The 20,090-nt window shown below is 35.6% G+C and overlaps 2 protein-coding genes across 6 annotated transcripts in view; both read left to right on the plus strand.

Annotated features, from left to right (window-relative positions):
- colec11 (collectin sub-family member 11) overlaps positions 1-4,605 on the plus strand; it is a 59,738-nt gene extending 55,133 nt beyond the window's left edge. Inside the window, exons 2-8 of one of the 4 annotated variants that reach the window (XM_051867103.1) lie at positions 190-312; positions 709-839; positions 1,882-1,953; positions 3,160-3,231; positions 3,315-3,368; positions 3,471-3,566; positions 3,792-4,605. In XM_051867103.1, coding sequence (XP_051723063.1) covers positions 710-839; positions 1,882-1,953; positions 3,160-3,231; positions 3,315-3,368; positions 3,471-3,566; positions 3,792-4,216 — 849 coding nt within the window. In that variant the 5' untranslated portion in view covers positions 190-312; position 709 and the 3' untranslated portion in view covers positions 4,217-4,605. The remainder of the gene's footprint in view (positions 1-189; positions 313-708; positions 840-1,881; positions 1,954-3,159; positions 3,232-3,314; positions 3,369-3,470; positions 3,567-3,791) is intronic. The other 3 variants (XM_051867106.1, XM_051867104.1, XM_051867105.1) reach the window with 3 other exon arrangements.
- Positions 4,606-7,757: 3,152 nt separating this feature from the next.
- Positions 7,758-20,090, plus strand: part of LOC127498115 (doublecortin domain-containing protein 2) — a 39,378-nt gene continuing 27,045 nt past the window's right edge. Inside the window, exons 1-6 of one of the 2 annotated variants that reach the window (XM_051867100.1) lie at positions 7,758-8,463; positions 8,876-8,921; positions 12,166-12,242; positions 12,482-12,613; positions 12,683-12,829; positions 14,215-14,269. In XM_051867100.1, the coding sequence (XP_051723060.1) occupies positions 8,180-8,463; positions 8,876-8,921; positions 12,166-12,242; positions 12,482-12,613; positions 12,683-12,829; positions 14,215-14,269 (741 nt within the window). In that variant the 5' untranslated portion in view covers positions 7,758-8,179. The remainder of the gene's footprint in view (positions 8,464-8,875; positions 8,922-12,165; positions 12,243-12,481; positions 12,614-12,682; positions 12,830-14,214; positions 14,270-20,090) is intronic. The other variant, XM_051867099.1, reaches the window with a different exon arrangement.

Below are 20,090 nucleotides of genomic sequence, written 5' to 3' on the forward strand. Positions count from 1 at the left end.
CACTATCTTAACTAAAACTTGTGAATGTTGGGAATGCTTTTGATGTTTAATTTGTGAGGAATGTGTTAAGAGTCGTTCTGTCACTGACCCTGATGTTTTCCCATGGAATTATCAGAGAGGAGTGTTGCAGAGCCACTCTTATCTTTGTGTTTACACGTACTTGCTCACTCTCAGGCCTGTTTCTTGCAGGGTGCGTGAGATGAAAAATTTCAGAGAGACCACCAGTGAGCAAAGCTCCATTAACTCACTTGGATCCATGTACTGGCTGGGTCTGCTGCATATTATATAGAGGGCTTTGAAATTCAACGTAAGGTAAGTCTATTTTATAAAGCAATATGGTGTCCCGCAGGTGGTACAGACAACAACGAGACAACTCAGATGTTACCTTTAAAGTTGGTAGTTACAGGAGACGTCATGGTGTGACTGTTTACTCTCTAGTATCGACTTTGAAATGAAGGTGGATGGTTAGATAGTTTGGCAAAAAGATAAACTTTTCTGTGTATTTGCTATAGTAGCTTGTTTGTGCTTGTATGTCACAAGATTAATTGACTGTGGAGAGATCATCTGTTGAGTCCCACTTGTTCCATTTTTTGAGCACCGACGCTTTTGTGAATCCAATAACAGCTGCTGTTACATTTTACAATCAACATGGCATTGAAATTTGACTTAGCATTTGATTGTAGATAAACATGAATCTTCTGTTTCCAGTATGGGTGGAGAGAAGCTGGTGGCTTGTCTGTTGGTCACTATGTTAAGTTTGACACTAATGAGGTCAGTTTATGGTCAGCACATGCCAGAAGAACCATGCTCAGTCCAGATCCTCGTCCCTGGACTCAAAGGTACTACAAATAAATTACATAACATTAGGTCATCTACACTAATGACACTAACTGATTTGATCAAATGTAATGCATTTATTTGATCAAATATACAGTAAAAACTGTGATTTTTCTTTTCTTTTGATGAATTGAAAGTTCAATAGAACAGCATTTATTTGAAATACATTTTTTTGTAATGTTATAAATGCTTTTACTGCCACTTTTGATCCATTTAATGCATCCTTGCTGAATAAATTTTCTTTCAAAAAAGAAAAAAGAAAACTTTTGAAAGGTGGTATATATACACTACCATTGTACTAGCATATCTTTGTAATTTGAAGTTTGTATGAAAATGTCTTTGCAGTCTATTCATCACACTGGACATGGAAGCTCAAATTGTGTGCATTAAACTCTTAGAGACAGTATATTTGTATATATTTAGTATGTAGGTCATAATGGTATTCAGTGCCTAGTGCATACAGAAAATGTGCATACTGTGCAAAGTATAGAGTGAATTCAGGTTGATAAGGACACTTTTTCCAAGTCATCTCAATGGAAAAAGTGTCCCAATCACCCTGAATTCACCCTACATACTACTGCAACAATAGTACAAATATAGTATATGCTATTCTGAACAGGTTTGTCTGTACAAGTCTATGGCTGCATCTGAAAGCGCATACTCTCTTGATTAGGTACTTATTTTGAACAAGTAAATACTTTACAACCACTAAAAAAGTATGTTCTAAATAGTATGAATGTAATCTGGACGTACTACATTCGCCATGTTGTTATTGTCACGTGACCTACCAGCGTCAGTTGTGTCACTTCACTGCCATCACAAATCCTCTCCCGTGGCCTCATGGGATAGTGAAGTGTCCATCGAATGCGCTCTTCAGAATCTCACCAGAAGTAGTAGGTCATCCGGGTACTTTTTGCATACTCTACTGTGAATTCGGACATACTTCTTTTGTCACATACTGTTTTCGCCTACTATATAGTAGGGATGTATGCAATTTCGGATGCAGCCTATTACTTTGTTCAAAGTGTTCCTGTTGTCTTATAGGTGAAGCAGGAGAGAAAGGAGAGAAAGGAGCACCTGGGAGACCTGGAAAAATAGGACCACCTGGAGAGCCAGGTAATACTAAACTGTTTTGAGAGGTTAATCGAATTCAATCACATGCTTTTTAATTACTATCCACTTACACAATGAAACATGATTCAAGTTCTGAACCTCTAAGGAAGTTTTTGATGTTAAAAGAAATTGCTAAATTTCCAAAAAGGGAGCTGCCAAAAGTGTACACTTTAAAGGAGCCCTTAAAACTTCCCTTATCTTGCTTTTAGATAGTTGAGCTCATGAGAGCTAGTATTGACCAATCATGACTTGTGTTTATAAATGCCTTTAGAGTATTAGTTCACTTCAGAATTAAAATTTCCTGATAATTTACTCACCCCCATGTCATCCAAGATGTTTATGTCTTTCTTTCTTCAGTCAAAAAGAAAATAAGGTTTTTGAGGAAAACATTCCAGTATTTTTCTCCATATAGTGGACTTCAACAGTTACCAACGGGTTGAAGGTCCAAATTGCAGTTTCAGCTTCAAAGGGCTCTACATGATCCCAGACGAGGAATAAGGGTCTTATCTAGCAAAACGGTCATTTTCTAAAAAAAATAAAAATAAATTTATATACTTTTTAACCACAAATGCTCGTCTTGCACTGCTCTGTGATGCGACACGCATTACGTAATCACGTTGGAAAGGTCACGTGTGACGCGAGGCGGTCTACAACGCCCATGTCAAATGGCCTTTACCAAAAAAGGTAAAACAACGATGTCGGACGATTTTGTAGTTGGAAGAGAAAATTATCTTTCCAATATGATTACATAATGCATGGCGAATCGCAGAGCAGTGCATGACGAGCATTTGTGGTTAAAAACTATATAATTTTTATTTATTTTTTTAGAAAATGACCGATCGTTTCGCTAGATAAGACCCTTATTCCTCGTCTGGGATCATGTAGAGCTCTTTGAAGCTGAAACTGCAATTTGGACCTTCAACCCGTTGGTAACCGTTGAAGTCCACTATATGGAGAAAAATCCTGCAATGTTTTCCTCAAAAACCTTATTTTCTTTTTGACTGAAGAAAGAAAAACATAAACATCTTGGATGACATGGGGGTGAGTAAAATCATCAGGAAATTTTAATTCTGAAGTGAACCAATCCTTTTATGATTTAACATACTGATAAACAAGGGAATCAAACTCCATTCAGGGAATTGCTATTCTTTGGTTTGTATCCATGCATGTAATTTTTGTACATATTAAGTTTATAAGTTATTTTTTCAGGTCTCCCCGGAGTCAAAGGCGAAAAAGGTAGTCCTGGGCGTTATGGGAAGATGGGTCCCTCTGGACTCAAAGGCAAGCTTGTGGGAAAAAACTACAAATTTAAAAATAATCAGGCTTCTTTTATCTAACTGATTAATAATGGTACTTTTTTCTAGGTTTAAAAGGTGATATGGGAGATCCAGGACCCAAGGGCCCAGATGGAGAGCCAGGTAGGCTTTGCTTCAGTTTATAATTGGTTTGAACTCAATAGGAATCTGTTTAATGCTTGAACTGCTCATGTGAATGGTCTCATATTTAATTTGTTTCCCCAGGCGTCCCCTGTGAGTGCACACCCTTACGGAAAATGATTGGTGAAATAGATAATCAAGTGGCGCAATTAACCAGTGAGCTGAAGTTCATTAAAAATGGTATGTCCAAAAGAAAGAATGAACCGCTTGCTCTCTCTACCAACGTTCATGAGATTACAATAATGTGAAGTTGTCAAGTTGATTCATACAGTTGTTCGTTTTGATGAGCAAGGGTGAATACACTTAGACAAACGTATTTAGCTATTAGCCCGAAGCTCTTTTGTTTGACTGTCTGAATGCACTTGTGTGAACGCTGGCTGCTGCGGTGTGATTATAGAAATTCAGATCCTCATTTTTCAGCACTGCCCTCCCCCGCAGCTGTCGCTGGCATCAAAGAGACAGACAGCAAGGTCTATCTGCTGGTGAAGGAGGAAAAACGCTACAGGGATGCGGAGGTGTTTTGTCAGGGCCGAGGTGGACACCTGGCCATGCCCAAGGATGCGGCGGCTAACAGAGCCATCGCTGGCTACGTCACTGAAGCCGGCCTCAGTAGAGTGTATATCGGCATTAACGACCTGGAGCGAGAAGGCCACTTTGTGTATGTGGAGCGTTCGCCCATGACCACTTTCAGCAAGTGGAGGGAGGGCGAGCCAAACAACGCTTACGACAACGAGGACTGCGTCGAGATGGTGTCTTCAGGCGAGTGGATTGATGTAGCTTGTCACCTCACCATGTACTTTGTGTGTGAGTTTGACAAGGATGCAGTATGACTTCACTGAGCATCTGTAGGGTGGAAAGCCAAATACAAGTGTTTAAAAGGCTGAAATTTCAATGAAAAAGGTACAGCATTTTACATTTTAAGCAGTCACAGCAGTGTGACATTTTATGTAAAGCTGTTTAAAACAAAATTAGTTAGGTTACACTTGATTTCGATGGTCCACTTTAGATATTCTACTAACTATAAGTAACTTTGCAACTACATGTCAACTATCTCTCATTAGAGTACTAGTAGACTGTTAGGTTAGGGTTAGGTGTTAGTGTTCGGGTTAGTAGAATAAGTTGACATGTAGTTGATAGTCAAAATACCATCAAAATAAAGTGTTAGCAGAAATTATGCAGATAGTCTAATGAGAGATAACTGACATGTAGTTGCAAAGATACTTATAGTTAGTAGAATATCTAAAGTGGACCATCGAAATAAAGTGTTATTTTTAGTTAAAGGATTAGTTCACTTTCCAATTAAAATTTCCTGATAATTTACTCACCTCCATGTCAGCCAAGATATTTATGTATTTCTTTCTTCAGTCGAAAAGAATTTAAGGTTTTTGAGGAAAACATTCCAGGATTTTTCTCCATATAGTGGACTTCAATGGTCTCCAAACGGTTGAAGGTCAAAATTACAGTTTTAGTGCAGCTTCAAAGAGCTCTACATGATCCCAGACGAGGAATAAGGGTCTTATCTAGCGAAACGATCGGTCATTTTCTAAATTTTTTTTAAACGTATGCGCTTTATATAAACAAATGATCACCTTCAAGTGGTTCCGCCAAAACCGCACTTCCGTATTCTTCAAAGCTTACGCTGTATGTCCTACGCCTTCCCTATTCTACTTACGGAAAAAACGGAACTGGTGCCGTGTTCGTTCCGTAAGTTGAATAGGGAAGGTGTAGGACATTCAGCTTAAGCTTTTTGAAGAATACGGAAGTACGGTTTTGGCGGAATAGATAAGACCCTTATTCCTCGTCTGGTATCGTTTAAAGCCCTTTGAAGCTGCACTGAAACTGTAATTTTTACCTTCAACAGTTTGGAGAGACCACTGAAGTCCACTATATGGAGAAAAATCCTGGAATGTTTTCCTCAAAAACCTTCATTTCTTTTCGACTGAAGAAAGAAGGACATGGACATCTTAGATGACATGGGGGTGAGTAAATTATCAGGAAATTTTCATTTAAAAATGGACTAATCCTTTAATGTGATTATACACATAGTTTGGGGTCGGGTCAGATTTTTAAATGTTTTTGAAAGAAGCCTCTTATGCTCACCAAAGCTGCATTTATTTCATCATAAATACAGTCAAAACAGAAATATTATTACAAAAATATATGTAATAATATTATTTATATTTTCAAATGTAATTTATTCCTGTGATCAAAGCTGAATTTTCAGCATCATTACTCCAGTCTTCAGTGTCACATGATCCTTCAGAAATCATTCTAATATGCTGATTTGCTGCTCAAGAAACATTTATTATTATTATTATTATTATTATATCATTGTTTAAAACAGTTGAATGAATATAAATGATGAATAGAACAGCATTTATTCTAAATAGTTATCTTTTATAACATTGTAAATGTCTTTACAGGCACATTTGATCAATTTAATGTCCTTGCCGAAGTATCAATTTCTTTCAAAAAATAAAAATAAATAAAAAATCTTATTGATGTGAAAATGGTGAACAATACTGTACATGCCTTTTAAGACCTCAATTGAGAGACTATATGGAATATTTGTACTTTTAAAATGTATTTGTCACACTGCAGGTATATACATTATACAGATCGATAAACACCCGTAGACAATAACAATTTTCCAGGTGTTATTGCAGACTGGGGAGACTATATTGTAAAAGTGGGGCATCTAGTTTACTAAACTACGTTAAATTATAAATGTAATCAATTAAATGGACGAAAAAGACTTTCTTTATCTTATTATATTTACAATTTTAGATTCCAGAGATTTCATCTCTTTCCTACTGCATTTCCTTTTACTGTCTTTCTTCCCTGCCACTGGTATTTGAATTACATGGTTTATTATTAATATACTGAATAGGTCAGCATACTAGATTAGCTAACAAGAGTAAATTTACATAACACATAGTCTTCTAGACTGAACTGTAGGGCTGAGGTTAGGAATTGTATTTTTATAATAGTCAAACACAATTTATTCCGCCCAGAAAAATAATATATTTAATACATTATAGGGGCAATGTCAAGGTCACATAAGGACAAAAAAAAAAAAAAAGATAAAAAATATGGTATTGAATACCATATCAAAATATCATCATCACAAACTACTCATCATATTAAGCTGATTTATATCTTTAACATTATTTGCTTAGTGTTAAAGTTTTAAATGTGGTATTAAATGTCTTTTTGTGTCAATACTGCTTTAATTATGACACTATATCATAATTAATAACACTAATTGTTTAATTTCTTGAGATTTTATTATTATTATTATTATTATTTTACTATTCTTACTAACTCTGTGTAAACAAATAATATGGGAAGGTATTTCTAAAACATAGCCTAATAGATGGGGATTCATTATACAGCATACATTTTATTTCTTTGTTATAAATAAACGCATTTTATCTGTATATCATGAACATCCAGTTTTGTCCTAAAACATTCCTTGTCCATTCGTTTTTTGTGTATTTTCAATGTGTGTTTTTTTTTGAGGCACTAATAAAATTCCATTACTCTTTGCAAGGTGTCTTCTTCATCTTTACGCTGTACAGTTAGTTTGATAGAGTTGTAATCTGGCGCTCTCTAGTGGTCACGTCTGGCTCTACACACTGTCATTGTCCTTCTTTATTTATTGTGTATGTGCTGCTAATGGCAAGGTCAAGCCGTCCTGGAATTAACTATGCATGAAAATATAAGAGAAGGAAGGAAATCGGATTCATTTGTGGCAATCTGTATACGCTACTATTCCCCTATGAATCTTTAAAGGTCTTTCATAACAGGTCTTTAAAATGAACTTTACAAACATAATCAGGCGATCTGCTTGAGTAAACTGATCCGTTATTCTACACTGCCTGTCAGACCAAACAGACAATGGCACAAGGAACCTATCCTGCTATAAACTACACTGCCCCCAAAAAACAAAACAAACAAAAAACATGTCATTCAATGTTTATATGTGAATAAAAGCCTAAATTAAATCTGTTTATCATAGAAAGCTATCGAGTCTCTTCAGAAAATTTAGACTAAACCGCTCAATTCATGTGGATTAGATTTACGATCTCTTTATGAACTTTTTGAAGCGTCAAAATGGTAGTCGCGTAGCTGTCAATGGAGGGAAATCTGAAAGCTCTCAGATTTCATCAAAAATATCTTCATTTGTGTTCCGAAGATGAACGAAAGTCTTACGGGTTTGGAACGACATGAGGGTTAGTAATTAATGACAGAATTTTTATTTTTGGGTGAACTATCCCTTTAAGAACCTAACAAAATAGGAAAAATCAGGTCGACACCTATTATGAAACTGATATTTTTGAAAAGCAGTCCAGTCTGCTACGACATGTGTAAGTAATAGGCTAAACTGATTAAAATTTAATCTAGTGTTTGGTGGTTGTCTAAGTTAGGTTAATTGGATGCCTGACCGCCGCCATTAAATCTCCAGTTACCTCAGAGCACAAACTAGAACAAAACATTTTTTAAACGAGCCAATAAAGTAAAAAGAAACAGTTATGGCGATTCTATAATATATCCTTAGTTTGAAAGGGAATTGATGGTAGGCCTTTACTTGCCTTTTTTCGCGTTTTAGCATGTTCACTCCGTTACTATGGAATCTCGTCAAAACAACATCTGGCTGCCTGAAGCACAACGTTTCAAACAACTCTTAACAACTTTCGGCCGTGCTTACTAAATTAGTGTTTTATTTATATGCTTGCTTTTGGCTTTTCAGCACCTCCCAGTGGATTACAGCAGGATTGATTTGGTTCATAATGTCTGGTCGGGGGTTTCATTCACAGCTTCCGCTAACCAAAACGGTTACTGTGTTCAGGAACGGAGATGCTTTTTACCCCGGCCGAAGATTTGTCATCAATCAACGCCAGTCACACACTTTTGATAGCTTTCTGAACAATGTCACTCGAGGCATTACAGCTCCATTTGGGGCAGTGCGAAACATTTACACCCCTAACAAGGGTCACAGGGTGGTGAATCTGGAGCAGCTGGTGCACGGAGAGAGATATGTGGCAGCCGGAGCAGAGAGACTGAAAAAACTCGAGTAAGTTCATTTATTCACATGGTAATGGTGGAATTATTATAGAATAAAGTAAGTGAACTACTGTAGTGTAAGTACACTTATGTGGTTTTGGGTTGGACGACTTTTAGGTTTTGAATCAGCAATATCATTAATTGGAATTAAATTATAATTAAATTTTAATCTTAGCAGTTTACAGAGGAACTTTTTTTTCTTTTCTAGCAGATTTCATTTATTGCATAATTTGTGTTAATTGTGACCTGGCTGCCGTGTAGTGCTTCATCAGTGTATTTACTTACTTTGTTATGAAATTTACATTACAAAGCCATGAAAAAAATATACTTTTTAAATACTTATATTTATATTAACGATGTTTTTTTGTTTTGTTTTTTAATTATGTTAACTATACTTTCTCTCTCCTTTATTCTTTTGATAGCTATCATCACATGACACAGAAACCACCAAAAAAGAAAAGTGAACTGGTAAGAGTCTTGGAAGCTACAGTATTCAAAACATTTTATCATACTATATTTGATATTTGAAATATAATCTGAATCATGCTTTTTTCTTCAGTGAGTTTGTTTGAGTATCAGAACGGTAAAGGGGAGGCAAATATCTGAGTCAAATCATAACATGTTTGCAGTATGGTCATTACTGCTGTTCCAGGTCCTACATCGCTATTGACTCTGCTACATCTCTCCGACAGAATATCACTGCAAGGTTTCTCCAGACTGTAGCGGATGACTGATTTCATGCCTCTTGTTGCTGAAAACCATAAAGTGAACTTGTATTGATATCTCCATTTGAGTCAGCTGTTTCACTCCATTTCAAACTGTCAGGGTTTGGGGCAGGCTTAGTTTTCTGACTACTCGTAAAATTATTTTATAAAATTATTTAGTCAGCATTCACTTATACATATATAGAAAACAACAACAACAACAAAAAAAATACAAGTGGTTGCAGCTGTTTAATGGTTTAGAGCTATCTGTTGGATAATTACCAGTGTGACAATTTAGCACAAGTGTGCTCAGCCCTGCTCTGGAGCTCTATCTTCCTGCAGATTTCAGTTCCACTCCTGCTCACAACACTTGTAATTTTCATGCAAACACTGGCTCAGGTGTTTTTCATTAAAGTTGGAGCAAAACACTGCAGGAAAGTGTCCTATAATGAACATTAGCATAATATAAGCACCACGATACCAAAATACTATATTTGTTAATTGTTATCTAAGGGTATGTTTACATGACAACGATGTACTAAAAACAGAAAAGTTTTTCCTTCGTGTGTTTCGTGTACAGACGACAACCTTGACAAAACAATCCCTGTTCACGTGGATCAGTGGAAACGACTGTATTATGCTGCCAGGCCAGTAGATGGCGACGTCACTTTGTAAAGAAACACTTCTCGCCTATAGACTGAACACGTAATACGTATGCGCATGACGTCACCGTTTTCACAAATTTGAGTTTTTGTGGTTTACATGAAGACGATAACAATATTGTTTTCAAAAACTTGAAATTTTAAGGTTGCTTTCAAAAGTTTGCTGTTTCGGATCCCCAAGACACCATTGTCATGTAAATGAACGGCCACAACACATAATAAGTTTTCCAATTTTAGGGTATATTAACAAGATAACGATGTACTATAAATGGAAAAGTTTTTCCCATGTGTTTTTCGCATACAGACAACAACGTTGTCAAAATGATCCTCGTTCACACAGATCCACAAAAATGACTAAAAGGCTGTATTCTGCTGCCAGACCAGTAGATGGCGAGTCACTTTGTAAAGAAACACTACGTGCCTATAGACTGAACACGTAATACGCATGACGTCACCGTTTGACAAATTTGAGTTTTTGTAGTTAACATGAAGATGATAATGATACTGTTTTCAAAAACTTGAACTTTTAAGGTTGCTTTCAAAAGTTTGCTGTTTCAGATCCCCAAGACACCCTTGTAGTGTAAATGAACATCCAAAATTTTAGGGTATGTTTACAAGACAACGATGTACTATAAACAGAAAAGTTTTTCCTATGCGTTTTTCGCATACAGACAACAACGTTGTCAAAATGATCCCCGTTCACACAGATCCACAAAAATGACTAAAAACACTGTATTATTCGTACCAGGCCAGTAGATGGCGATGTCAGTTTGTAAAGAAACACTACTCGCCTGTAGACTGAACACATAATACGCATGACGTCACCGTTTTCACAAATTTGAGTTTTTGTAGTTTACATGAAGACGATAACGATAGTGTTTTTAAAAACTTGAACTTTTAAAGTTGTTTTCAAAAGTTTGCTTTTTCAGGTCCCCAAAACACCGTTGTTGTGTAAATGAATGGCCAAAACACATAAAAAGGGTATGTTTACAAGACAACTATAAACGAAAAAGTTTTTACTTTGCGTTTTTTGCGTACAGACAGCAATTTTTGTGGATCCCCATTCATACGGATCCAAAAAAATGACTAAAAACACTGTATTATTCATGCCAGGCCAGTAGATGGTGATATCACTTTGTAAAGAAACACTACACACCTATAGACTAAACACGTCACCGTTATCAAAAAATTTTATTTTTGTAGTTTACACAGAGACAATAACTATCATTTTTTAAAACTTGGACTTTGAAACCTGATTTCAAAAGTTTTCAGGCCCCCGAAAAGTTTTCAGTTTTTAGTTGAAAACCGTGTCGTGTAAACAGCCACTAAAAGACTCCAAAGACTTATACCGATTGACCCTTTTCAAATTTCCAGGTTTCTCAGAAGCAGAACTCGTCATAGTTGGGTAAACAACTACTATAGTGGTGAATGAGAGACTACATTAAATATATTTTTCATGTTCTCATTTGCTCAAATAGCAAAAGAAAAACTCCACAATAGAGTTTTCTTTCAAAAGATGAAAAAAAAGATGTCAATTTGACGACACTAGTTAACAGCAAGTTTTTTGTAATTTGATGCAAAGGTAATAACTATACTAAGTATAGTGTTATAAATGTACATACATCTTTATAAAAAATAAAAAACTTTGCAGGATTTACAATGCTGATGACCGTTAAAACGCGTCATCACAGTCTGTGAAAAAGGTCCATTCTAAGAAATTTTAATAAATGCATTTTAAAATATGATTATTTAAATAGTTAGATGCAAAGAGCTAATAATAAACTATGCCATGATTTTTTTGTTGAGTGCAGAATTCTGACCTGTTTCATTTATAAATGACTGACATATGCATCATATTGAGTTTATTAGTTTTGTTTATGTTAAAACTGTACAATCTAAATAAATGAAAAAATCCAAATGGATGATTTTTACATGTAAATAATTTGGGTCTCTGTGACCCCAAGCATAGAAACAGTTAAGTCACTCAGCTTTTTTTTTTATGGTTCGAGAAGACGCAGGCTTGGTACTATTCAAAGTTTGGACTATTTGAAGTGACTTATTAAGCTAATTGTTTTTACAACCTTCCTCAGAGACCAAAATGCAGTGGACCATAATAGAGCAATAATCATAAAAATACCCACTTAGAGTAACTTTGCTTGAGGTTATGGCATTAAATGTCACTGTCTGTCACCCTTTTAGCTCCTTGTTTTCATCCATACAGCAACCAACACAACATTTAAGACGGCTGATTGAAGAAAACCAGATGTGTAAGTGCCCTAAATGAGTAGTGGAACAGTTATTGTCAGTGATGCTCAGCGGGGTCCTGCTCATTTGTCTCCACTGCAGATCCAACCTGTAGTTCACAGCAGAATAATTGTCCCAGCCCGATGGAAGAGAATCAGTAATGAGTCGTGCACCATCAAGTGAGCCCTGCTTTTAATGTGTCCCTATTGGAAGTCTTCAATGGCAAACCCTCAGGCTACGGCAAAGTCTAGTTCTTTAATGCTGTCTAATGGTATAAAATCAGATCAATGATCTCTGCTTTATTTAATTATTTATTTCGAATGGCATCTAATTTTCTCACATGTTGTTAATCATCAGTTTTGGAAGCACAAATGTGTGGATTGAGTTCCTAAATGCCTAATTCGATTCTCTTTTGTAGTGTTTTTACCAATGGAGATATCTTGGTTCCTCCAGCACGGGTGATGATTCCAAAACACACGCTTGCTAGCTGGGAAAACGTACTGGCCATGGTGACCGAGAAAGTTCACCTTCGCACTGGAGCTGTGCACAGGTACGTGCTACATTCATGAAATGAACGTGTAAAATGAAAGACGGTATTCAGTGGTTTCAATCCTTTCAGATTGTGCATGCTGAATGGGAAGCCTTTACGTGGAGCATATGAGCTGCAGAACAACCACTGTTATGTTGCTGTAGGGGCAGAGAGGTTCCGGTCTTTGCCATATCATCTGGTTCCAAGCAAAGGAGTAATCCACAGCCTCACTGATGTGTAAGAAAGATTATAAGACAAGATAATTGCACTGCAAAACTCAATGAATTCGGAATACTCAAAACATTTGACAAAACTTCTTACCTTAAAACATTTAAGTAAACAAACTCAATTTTTTAAGTTAATAGAACTTAAATTTTTTGTGATAAGTGGGTCGGTGCCAAGAGCCTTGGAAGTGGAGCAAGGCCAGTGTGCACAGGTCAGGTGTCTCAATTGTATTAAGTTCAGCTACAATCAAATTTTGAGTTCACACAACTTTTTTTTTTTTTTTAAATACAATGAACTTTCATTATTATTTGAGTGCAATGAACTCATTTCATTTAATTAATTTCACTGTTCGGTTTTACAGTGGCAATGACAGATGTATAATGCCCTTTGTTGCACTTTCTTGTAGTAAAATTTGCCATCTTTTGCTCACCTTTTGCCATTCATAACCTGTTTGACTTTCTTTTTTTCCATGGAGTACAAAAAGAGAAGGACTATGGGAAAATAGTCCACTTCTGAAGCCATATGATTAATTCTATGCAGAAATGTGAACAAATGACACTACTGTTTGAGTTTGGAGTTGGTAAGATTTTTTAATGGTTTTAAAAGAAGTCACTTGCTCACCAAGGATGCATTTATTTGCTTAAAAATAGAGTAAAAACATTAATATTGTAAAATATTGTTACATTTTTAATATATTTTAAAATTTAGTTTACTTATATGATGACACAACTGAATTTTCAGCATCATTACTCCAGTCCTCAGTGTCACATGATCCTTCAGAAATCATTCTAATATGCCGAATTGCTGCTCAGGAAACATTTCTTCTTATTATTAATGTTGAAAACAGTTGTGCTGCTTCATATTTGTTTTGTGGAAACTGTGATACATTTTTATTCATTATTCTTTGATGAATAGAAAGTTCAAAAGAACAACATTTATTTGAAACACTGTCACTTTTGCTGAATAAAAGTATTTCTTTCTTTCAAAAAAACAAAAACAAAAACAAAACAAAGCAAAAAAATCTTACTGACCCCAAACTTGAATGGTTGGTAGGTTATATTAAATAAAATCTAGGAATAAAGTAAAATTAATATATTTGTAATTGGCAATTTAAATTAACATGAAAAATGTATAGCTTAGATTGCACTATTAACTCATAGAATTAATAAAAATGCCAGAACTGGCATAACAAAACAGATTTCCGGCTTCAAAATATTTTAATATTTTCCATGGAAGAAGGAAAGCAAACAGGTTTGGAACAACCAGAGGATGAGTACACGATAACAGATTTTTAAAAACTATTTCTTTAAATATTTCATTATCATATTTTTAAAATAATATTTTAATATTTCATTTAAACATTATTTCTTTAAACTATTTCATTTCCTCCTTTTTAGGATCAACAATGGCATTCTTCCAGCGCTAAAAAAAGGAAAACATAACAGAATTTTGGTAAGGATAATGAATAATAGTATCAAACTATTCCATGGATAAAATATGCATACACTCTAAAAAATGTTGGATTAAAATCCACCCAAGTTGGGTTGAAAATAGACAAACCCAGCGAATAGGTTGTTTTATTTAACTCAACTATTGTTTAAAAATTACTGTATTGTTTGCTTAAAATGATCCCAAAGTATGTTGGAAATTAACATTTATTAATAAGTTTAATGAATAATAATTAAACATTTATTAAATAGCTTATTAATAAATGTTCACCTTTTGATTATTATTGTGTATAGTATAGTATAGTAATTATGTGTCTGATTTTTAATTTCCAACCTATTTTGGGTTCATTTTAAGCCAGACATATAGTAATTTTTAAACAATAGTTGGGTTAAATAAAACTGCCCAGCAGGTCGGGCAAACATTTAACCCAACCGCTGGGTTAAAACAACCCAATCGCTAGGTTTGTTCATTTTCAACCCAACTTGGGTTGTTTTTAACCATGCATTTTTTTAGAGTGTGTTATGGCATGGGTGTGATTGTTATATCTATGTAAATATCTAATGAAAATGCTGGTATTGATTTTGCTCATCAGTGGCTAATAGGCTAATTCTTCAGAGGGCAGGGATGAACACAGGCAAACGAGTGTAGAGTGCCACATTAGTATTATTTGCTCAGTAATATGGAGATTAAACATATAACAGAGCTAATGTCCTGAACTAGTTTAAAAGACACCAATCTTGATCAGCAGCACCCATCCCTTTCCCTTCTGACCGAACCCAGTTAGCGAGAAAATTTCAGTTTGGACCAGATATAAATTGGCTACTGTTCATTAGCGCTGAAGATCAGATACTTGAGAAAAATTTTACCGTCACAGGATCTCAGTGTCTCCAATCAGGCTGATCTGTGTCCGTGCGAGTTGGGAGTGGGTACATTCCCCTCATCAATCACTGTCTGTAGGAGGTATTGAGTTCTTCTCACCTCTCCTTTTTCAAACTGTCCCAACGCTCAGAGTTTGTGTTACTTGATCAAGTGAGAGCCGAACTCCCTCACCGGGGGAAGGCGCAGAAACCCTCCCCTGGACCCACAGAATGAGGATAAATTGTTTTGTGATAGTGTGCATGTTGACTTGATGCTTTGGGAGGGTCCAGACTACAATAAGAGCTAGACCTGGCAAATAAGTGAAGGAGAAAAAATACACACTTTGTGGACTGGGACCCGGAGCTCTCCAAAGTAAAGTTTGAGACATCTGGTGATTGTAAATAAGAGAAATGACAGCAAAACTGTTTGCCTGTTGATGTTAGAAGGGAAAGCACTTGTGGTTGCTCCATGTCTAATTGAGTCTCATGCTTCATCAGCTTCATTGAGTGGAGGAAATAATTTGAAGAAAGTGGCCAATTATCTTTGATACAATGAAGATGGAATAGCAATCAAACTCTCATCAAAGTGTCATTAAATTCCAAGGTGTAGTTCTATAATCTGTTTACATTTACCTGTAATCTGTATTTGTTGAGAGGAAAACAAACACTTTAATACATATTAATTTCCCCTTCAGAGAATCTAGTAATTCAAAGCTTTACTATATACACTACCAGATAAATGATTTTATGCTGTTTATTTAATTGGTTTCTTATGATCCTTTTAGATCTTGGGGGGATTTAGATTTAGAGGCTTATGTTTGCATATTTGAAATTAACTGTATTTTATATATATATATATATATATATATATATATATATATATATATATATATGATGTCAAAAGTTTGGAAACATTAAAATTTTTTATGTTTTTGAAAGAACAAAATATTTTCAAAAACATTAAAAAATTTGTAGTGTCCAAACTTTTGACAGGTACTGTATATATATATATATATATTAAATTTAATAATTATAAAATGTTTAATGATACATTTGTATGAATATTAAAATATTTTAAATAAATTAATATTATTATATTTAATTATATTGTGATTCAATTATTTACATTTCAAAATTATTTACACATTTTTAATATTTTTATTCAGCAAGAATGCATTAAATTGATCAAAAGTGACAGTAAACATGACATTGTTAAAAAAATTCTATTTTAAATGAATGCTGTTCTTTCTATTCATGAAAGAATCCTGAAAAAAAAATCATCTGGCTCCAATAATTATCAAATTATTATTGTAAATTGTAATCAATCAAATAAAAATGTTTTCATAAAAAAAAAAAAAATTTTTTTTGAAAGGTAGCGTATATAAATAATTATATAAATATTTAATAAAAAATGATCAATTTTCAAAAGTTTTAATAATTTTAGTGCTGTCAAACAATTATTCGCGATTAATCGCATCCAAAATAAGTTTGTTTAAATAATATATGTGTGTACTTTGTATATTTATTATGCATATATAAATACACACTCATGCATGTATATATTTAACAAAATATATTATATTTCTATATAAAGTATTGATATTTATAATATTATATATAAATATCAATACATATCTACATGAAATGTTTCTTAAATATATACATGTATGTTTGTGCATTTATATATACATAATAAATATACAAATTACACACATATATTATGTAAACAAAATTTTATTTTGGATGCAATTAATCGTGATTAATCGTTTAACAGCAATATTTTATTCTTAAAATCATGTAAAAGCTATTAAAAGATCTTTGTAAAAAAAATAAATAAAAAAAGAACAGAAGGAAGAAAAGAAAAGAAATTCCATAATTACATAGCATGATTTCTCTTTATCCAAAGCATGATATTTCCTCTTCACATCATCCTTTCTACAGATCTTGTATTGACCACATGAGGGAGACAAAGACTCAGCTTTGGTCTCCGTCAGCCACCTCTACCAAAACACCTTTCTTTTATCCGTCTGGCTGCTTACATTATCCAATGATGTCATTCCAATATAAACATTTTGATAATGAAATTGAATTACAGAAGAATCTGTCTCATCTTCTTTAAGCAATCGATACAGTATGTTTAAGCCTATATTTTATTGTCATGTAAACTGCATGGAGTATTATTAGAAATCTCAGTAGGTTTTTTTTTCCATGTGACAGAGCTGGCACTGCACCGGCAGATGAAAGCAGTAGCACAGCATTTGGTGTTTATTCTCCTACTGGCCTAACAGATGTTGAGCTAGGTGTCAGCAAAGTTGACATGGGTGGAAAAGTGCAACAGGGACAGAGATGATCACACCCCCTTGTACTAGGGGCCACATATCCGTGACTGTGACAAGCGGAGGCAGTAAAGCTGTCCCCGACCCTTTCTGTTGGACTGCAGGGCGAAGCTGTCTCCTCATATCTCCAGTGACTTGCTCATGTCAGACCTGCTGCCGTCCCTGCGGAGGCTTCCTGTTTTGAAGCAACATTGCTTTCTCGAGGGGATTGGTAGAGACACCCATCCAGCTGCTCTCTGTCAGGCCTGTCCTGTGTAGGCAGGGGGAGTGGTTCACTGATACAGCGGGGGGTCTTCCACGCCTGGCTTCAGAGTCATTATCACATCGCTTTGGATTGAAGCTACCATCCCCCAGCTTTTGCTGTACTTCCATGCTTCTGTTAGTATAAAGGACACTACAACCTGTTCTTAGGCCTTGTGTAAGCCTGGTATCAAGATCCGTATCAACAGATCACATAGAGTCAGCTGAGTGGCGCAACTTGCTAAGCCACAAGCCCCGAACCTTTCAGACCATTGCTTCTGAGGCAGTTGTGGCCTAATGGTTAGAGAGTTGGACTTTGAGTCTATGTACCAGCAGGAAATGTAGGTGGGGGATGAATGAACAGTGATCTCTTCCACCCTCATTACCCACAACTGAGGTGCCCTTGAGCAAGGCACCTAACCCCTGATTGCTCCCCAGGTGCCGCAGCAAAAAATGGAAGCAAAAACAGGTGTGTGTTCAATACTCACTGCTGTATGTGTGCACTTGGATGGGTGAAATGCAGAGCATAAATCCCTGGGACACTATACTTGGCTACATGTCACATCACTTTCACATTTGGTCAACTTTTTATGCCTAATATTAACATGCAGATGTCTCAACGTTTTGAACCCCGTTTACACCTGGTTTTGGCGTCGCTTTGGATTAAAGCTACCATCCCCCAGCTTTTGCTTTATTATTTGGCTTATCTTATTTGGCTTATCAAGTGTACATTATAGGTTTCCTACGTTTCCTACTTTTTTAACCTTACGAACTGACTGAAGACTGACCTGAACTAAAAACTAGTCTCACTTAAAGGGTTAGTTCACCCAAAAATGAAAATAATCCCATAATTTACTCATCCTCAAGTCATCCTAGGTGTATGTGACCTTCTCTCAGAAGAACACAATCAGAGTTATATTAAAAAATATTCTGGCTCTTCCAAGCTTTATAATGGCAGTGAATAGTAACTGAGATTTTGAAACCCAAAACACATCCATCCATCATAAAAGTAATCCATACGGCTCCAGGGGGTTAATAAAGGCCTTCTGAAGCGAAGCGATGGGTTTTGGTAAGAAAAAAATCCTTATTTATATCTTTATAAACTAGAATCACTGACTTGCAAAATGCAAGTCGATTCCAGCGGAAGAATGAAATTTGACCTGACACATGATGTGTTGATGAACGTGGACGCGCAGAGGATAGAGCAAAACAACACCGGTCATGAATTAGAAGTCTAAAACAAGAATTTTTAAAGAGAAATGTCAGAGGAGCTTGAGTTTGTTGCCCAGCCCTATATGTTTGAACCGTGAGAGGCGTCTAAACTCACACTTTTCCTACATCCTACATCATACGCCGGAACTCGTGGATGGACGTTACCAGAAGCTAGTGATTATAGTCTATAAAGTTATAAAAATGGATATTTTTCTTACAAAAACACATCACTTCACTTCAGAAGGCCTTTATTAACTCCCTAAAACCGTGTGGATTACTTTTATGATGGATGGATGCACTTTTTTGTGCTTCAAAATATCGATTACTATTCACTCCAATTATAAAGCTTGGAAGAGCCAGAACATTTTTTAATATAACTCCGATTGTGTTTGACTAAAAGAAGAAAGTCATATACATACACCTAGGATGGCTTGAGGGTGAGTAAGTTATGGGATAATTTTAATTTATCTGTGAACTAACCCTTTAAGCCAGGTTCACACTGCACGATTTTGGCTGTCTGTGACAAATGTTGAGAATCCTAAAAGATTCCTCTGATCCTAGGCCAAAATCTGAAGTCTTTGATGACTAGTTTGACATGTTCGCAGACAGCCGATTAATGAACGTTGTAATCAGATTTTTCCTCAGACGTAATTCTGGCAGTGTCAGCAGATTTGACGCACAATCCTGCAGTGTGGCTTCTCCTACCACAACCATCAAATCAAAAACCAATAGGAGCGCAAAACCTGATGACACAATTAGTGAGACAACAACAACCACCGCTTCTCCACACACATTGTCTTTATTTTTTTCCCATTTTTCTTTTTAAGACAAGCCATGATCAAAATGAACTCTAGAGATTGTTTTTGTTTGTTAGCCACCATTTCAATCCCGCATGTAAATGCAGCTCACAGTCACCGAACGTGTCACGGATTGATAATGTAAAACTCCGGACGAGTCTTCTTGTGTGTGTCCGTTTTCAACGTGCCTTGACTGCCGTACAGTCTGACATGAGTGACAACTGAGATCCTACAGTGTGACATGGCTTACAGCGGGGATCATGTTCATACAGTCTGACAAGCAACAGTCGTAAAGGACTATTATAAATCATACAGTGTGCACCCAGAGTTTGTCTGGTCCACATTGCAGCTTATACTGTCATCATGTGCATCACAATTATCA

The sequence above is a fragment of the Ctenopharyngodon idella genome, chromosome 17 (genome assembly GCF_019924925.1).
Source record: "Ctenopharyngodon idella isolate HZGC_01 chromosome 17, HZGC01, whole genome shotgun sequence".
Taxonomy (NCBI): domain Eukaryota; kingdom Metazoa; phylum Chordata; class Actinopteri; order Cypriniformes; family Xenocyprididae; genus Ctenopharyngodon; species Ctenopharyngodon idella.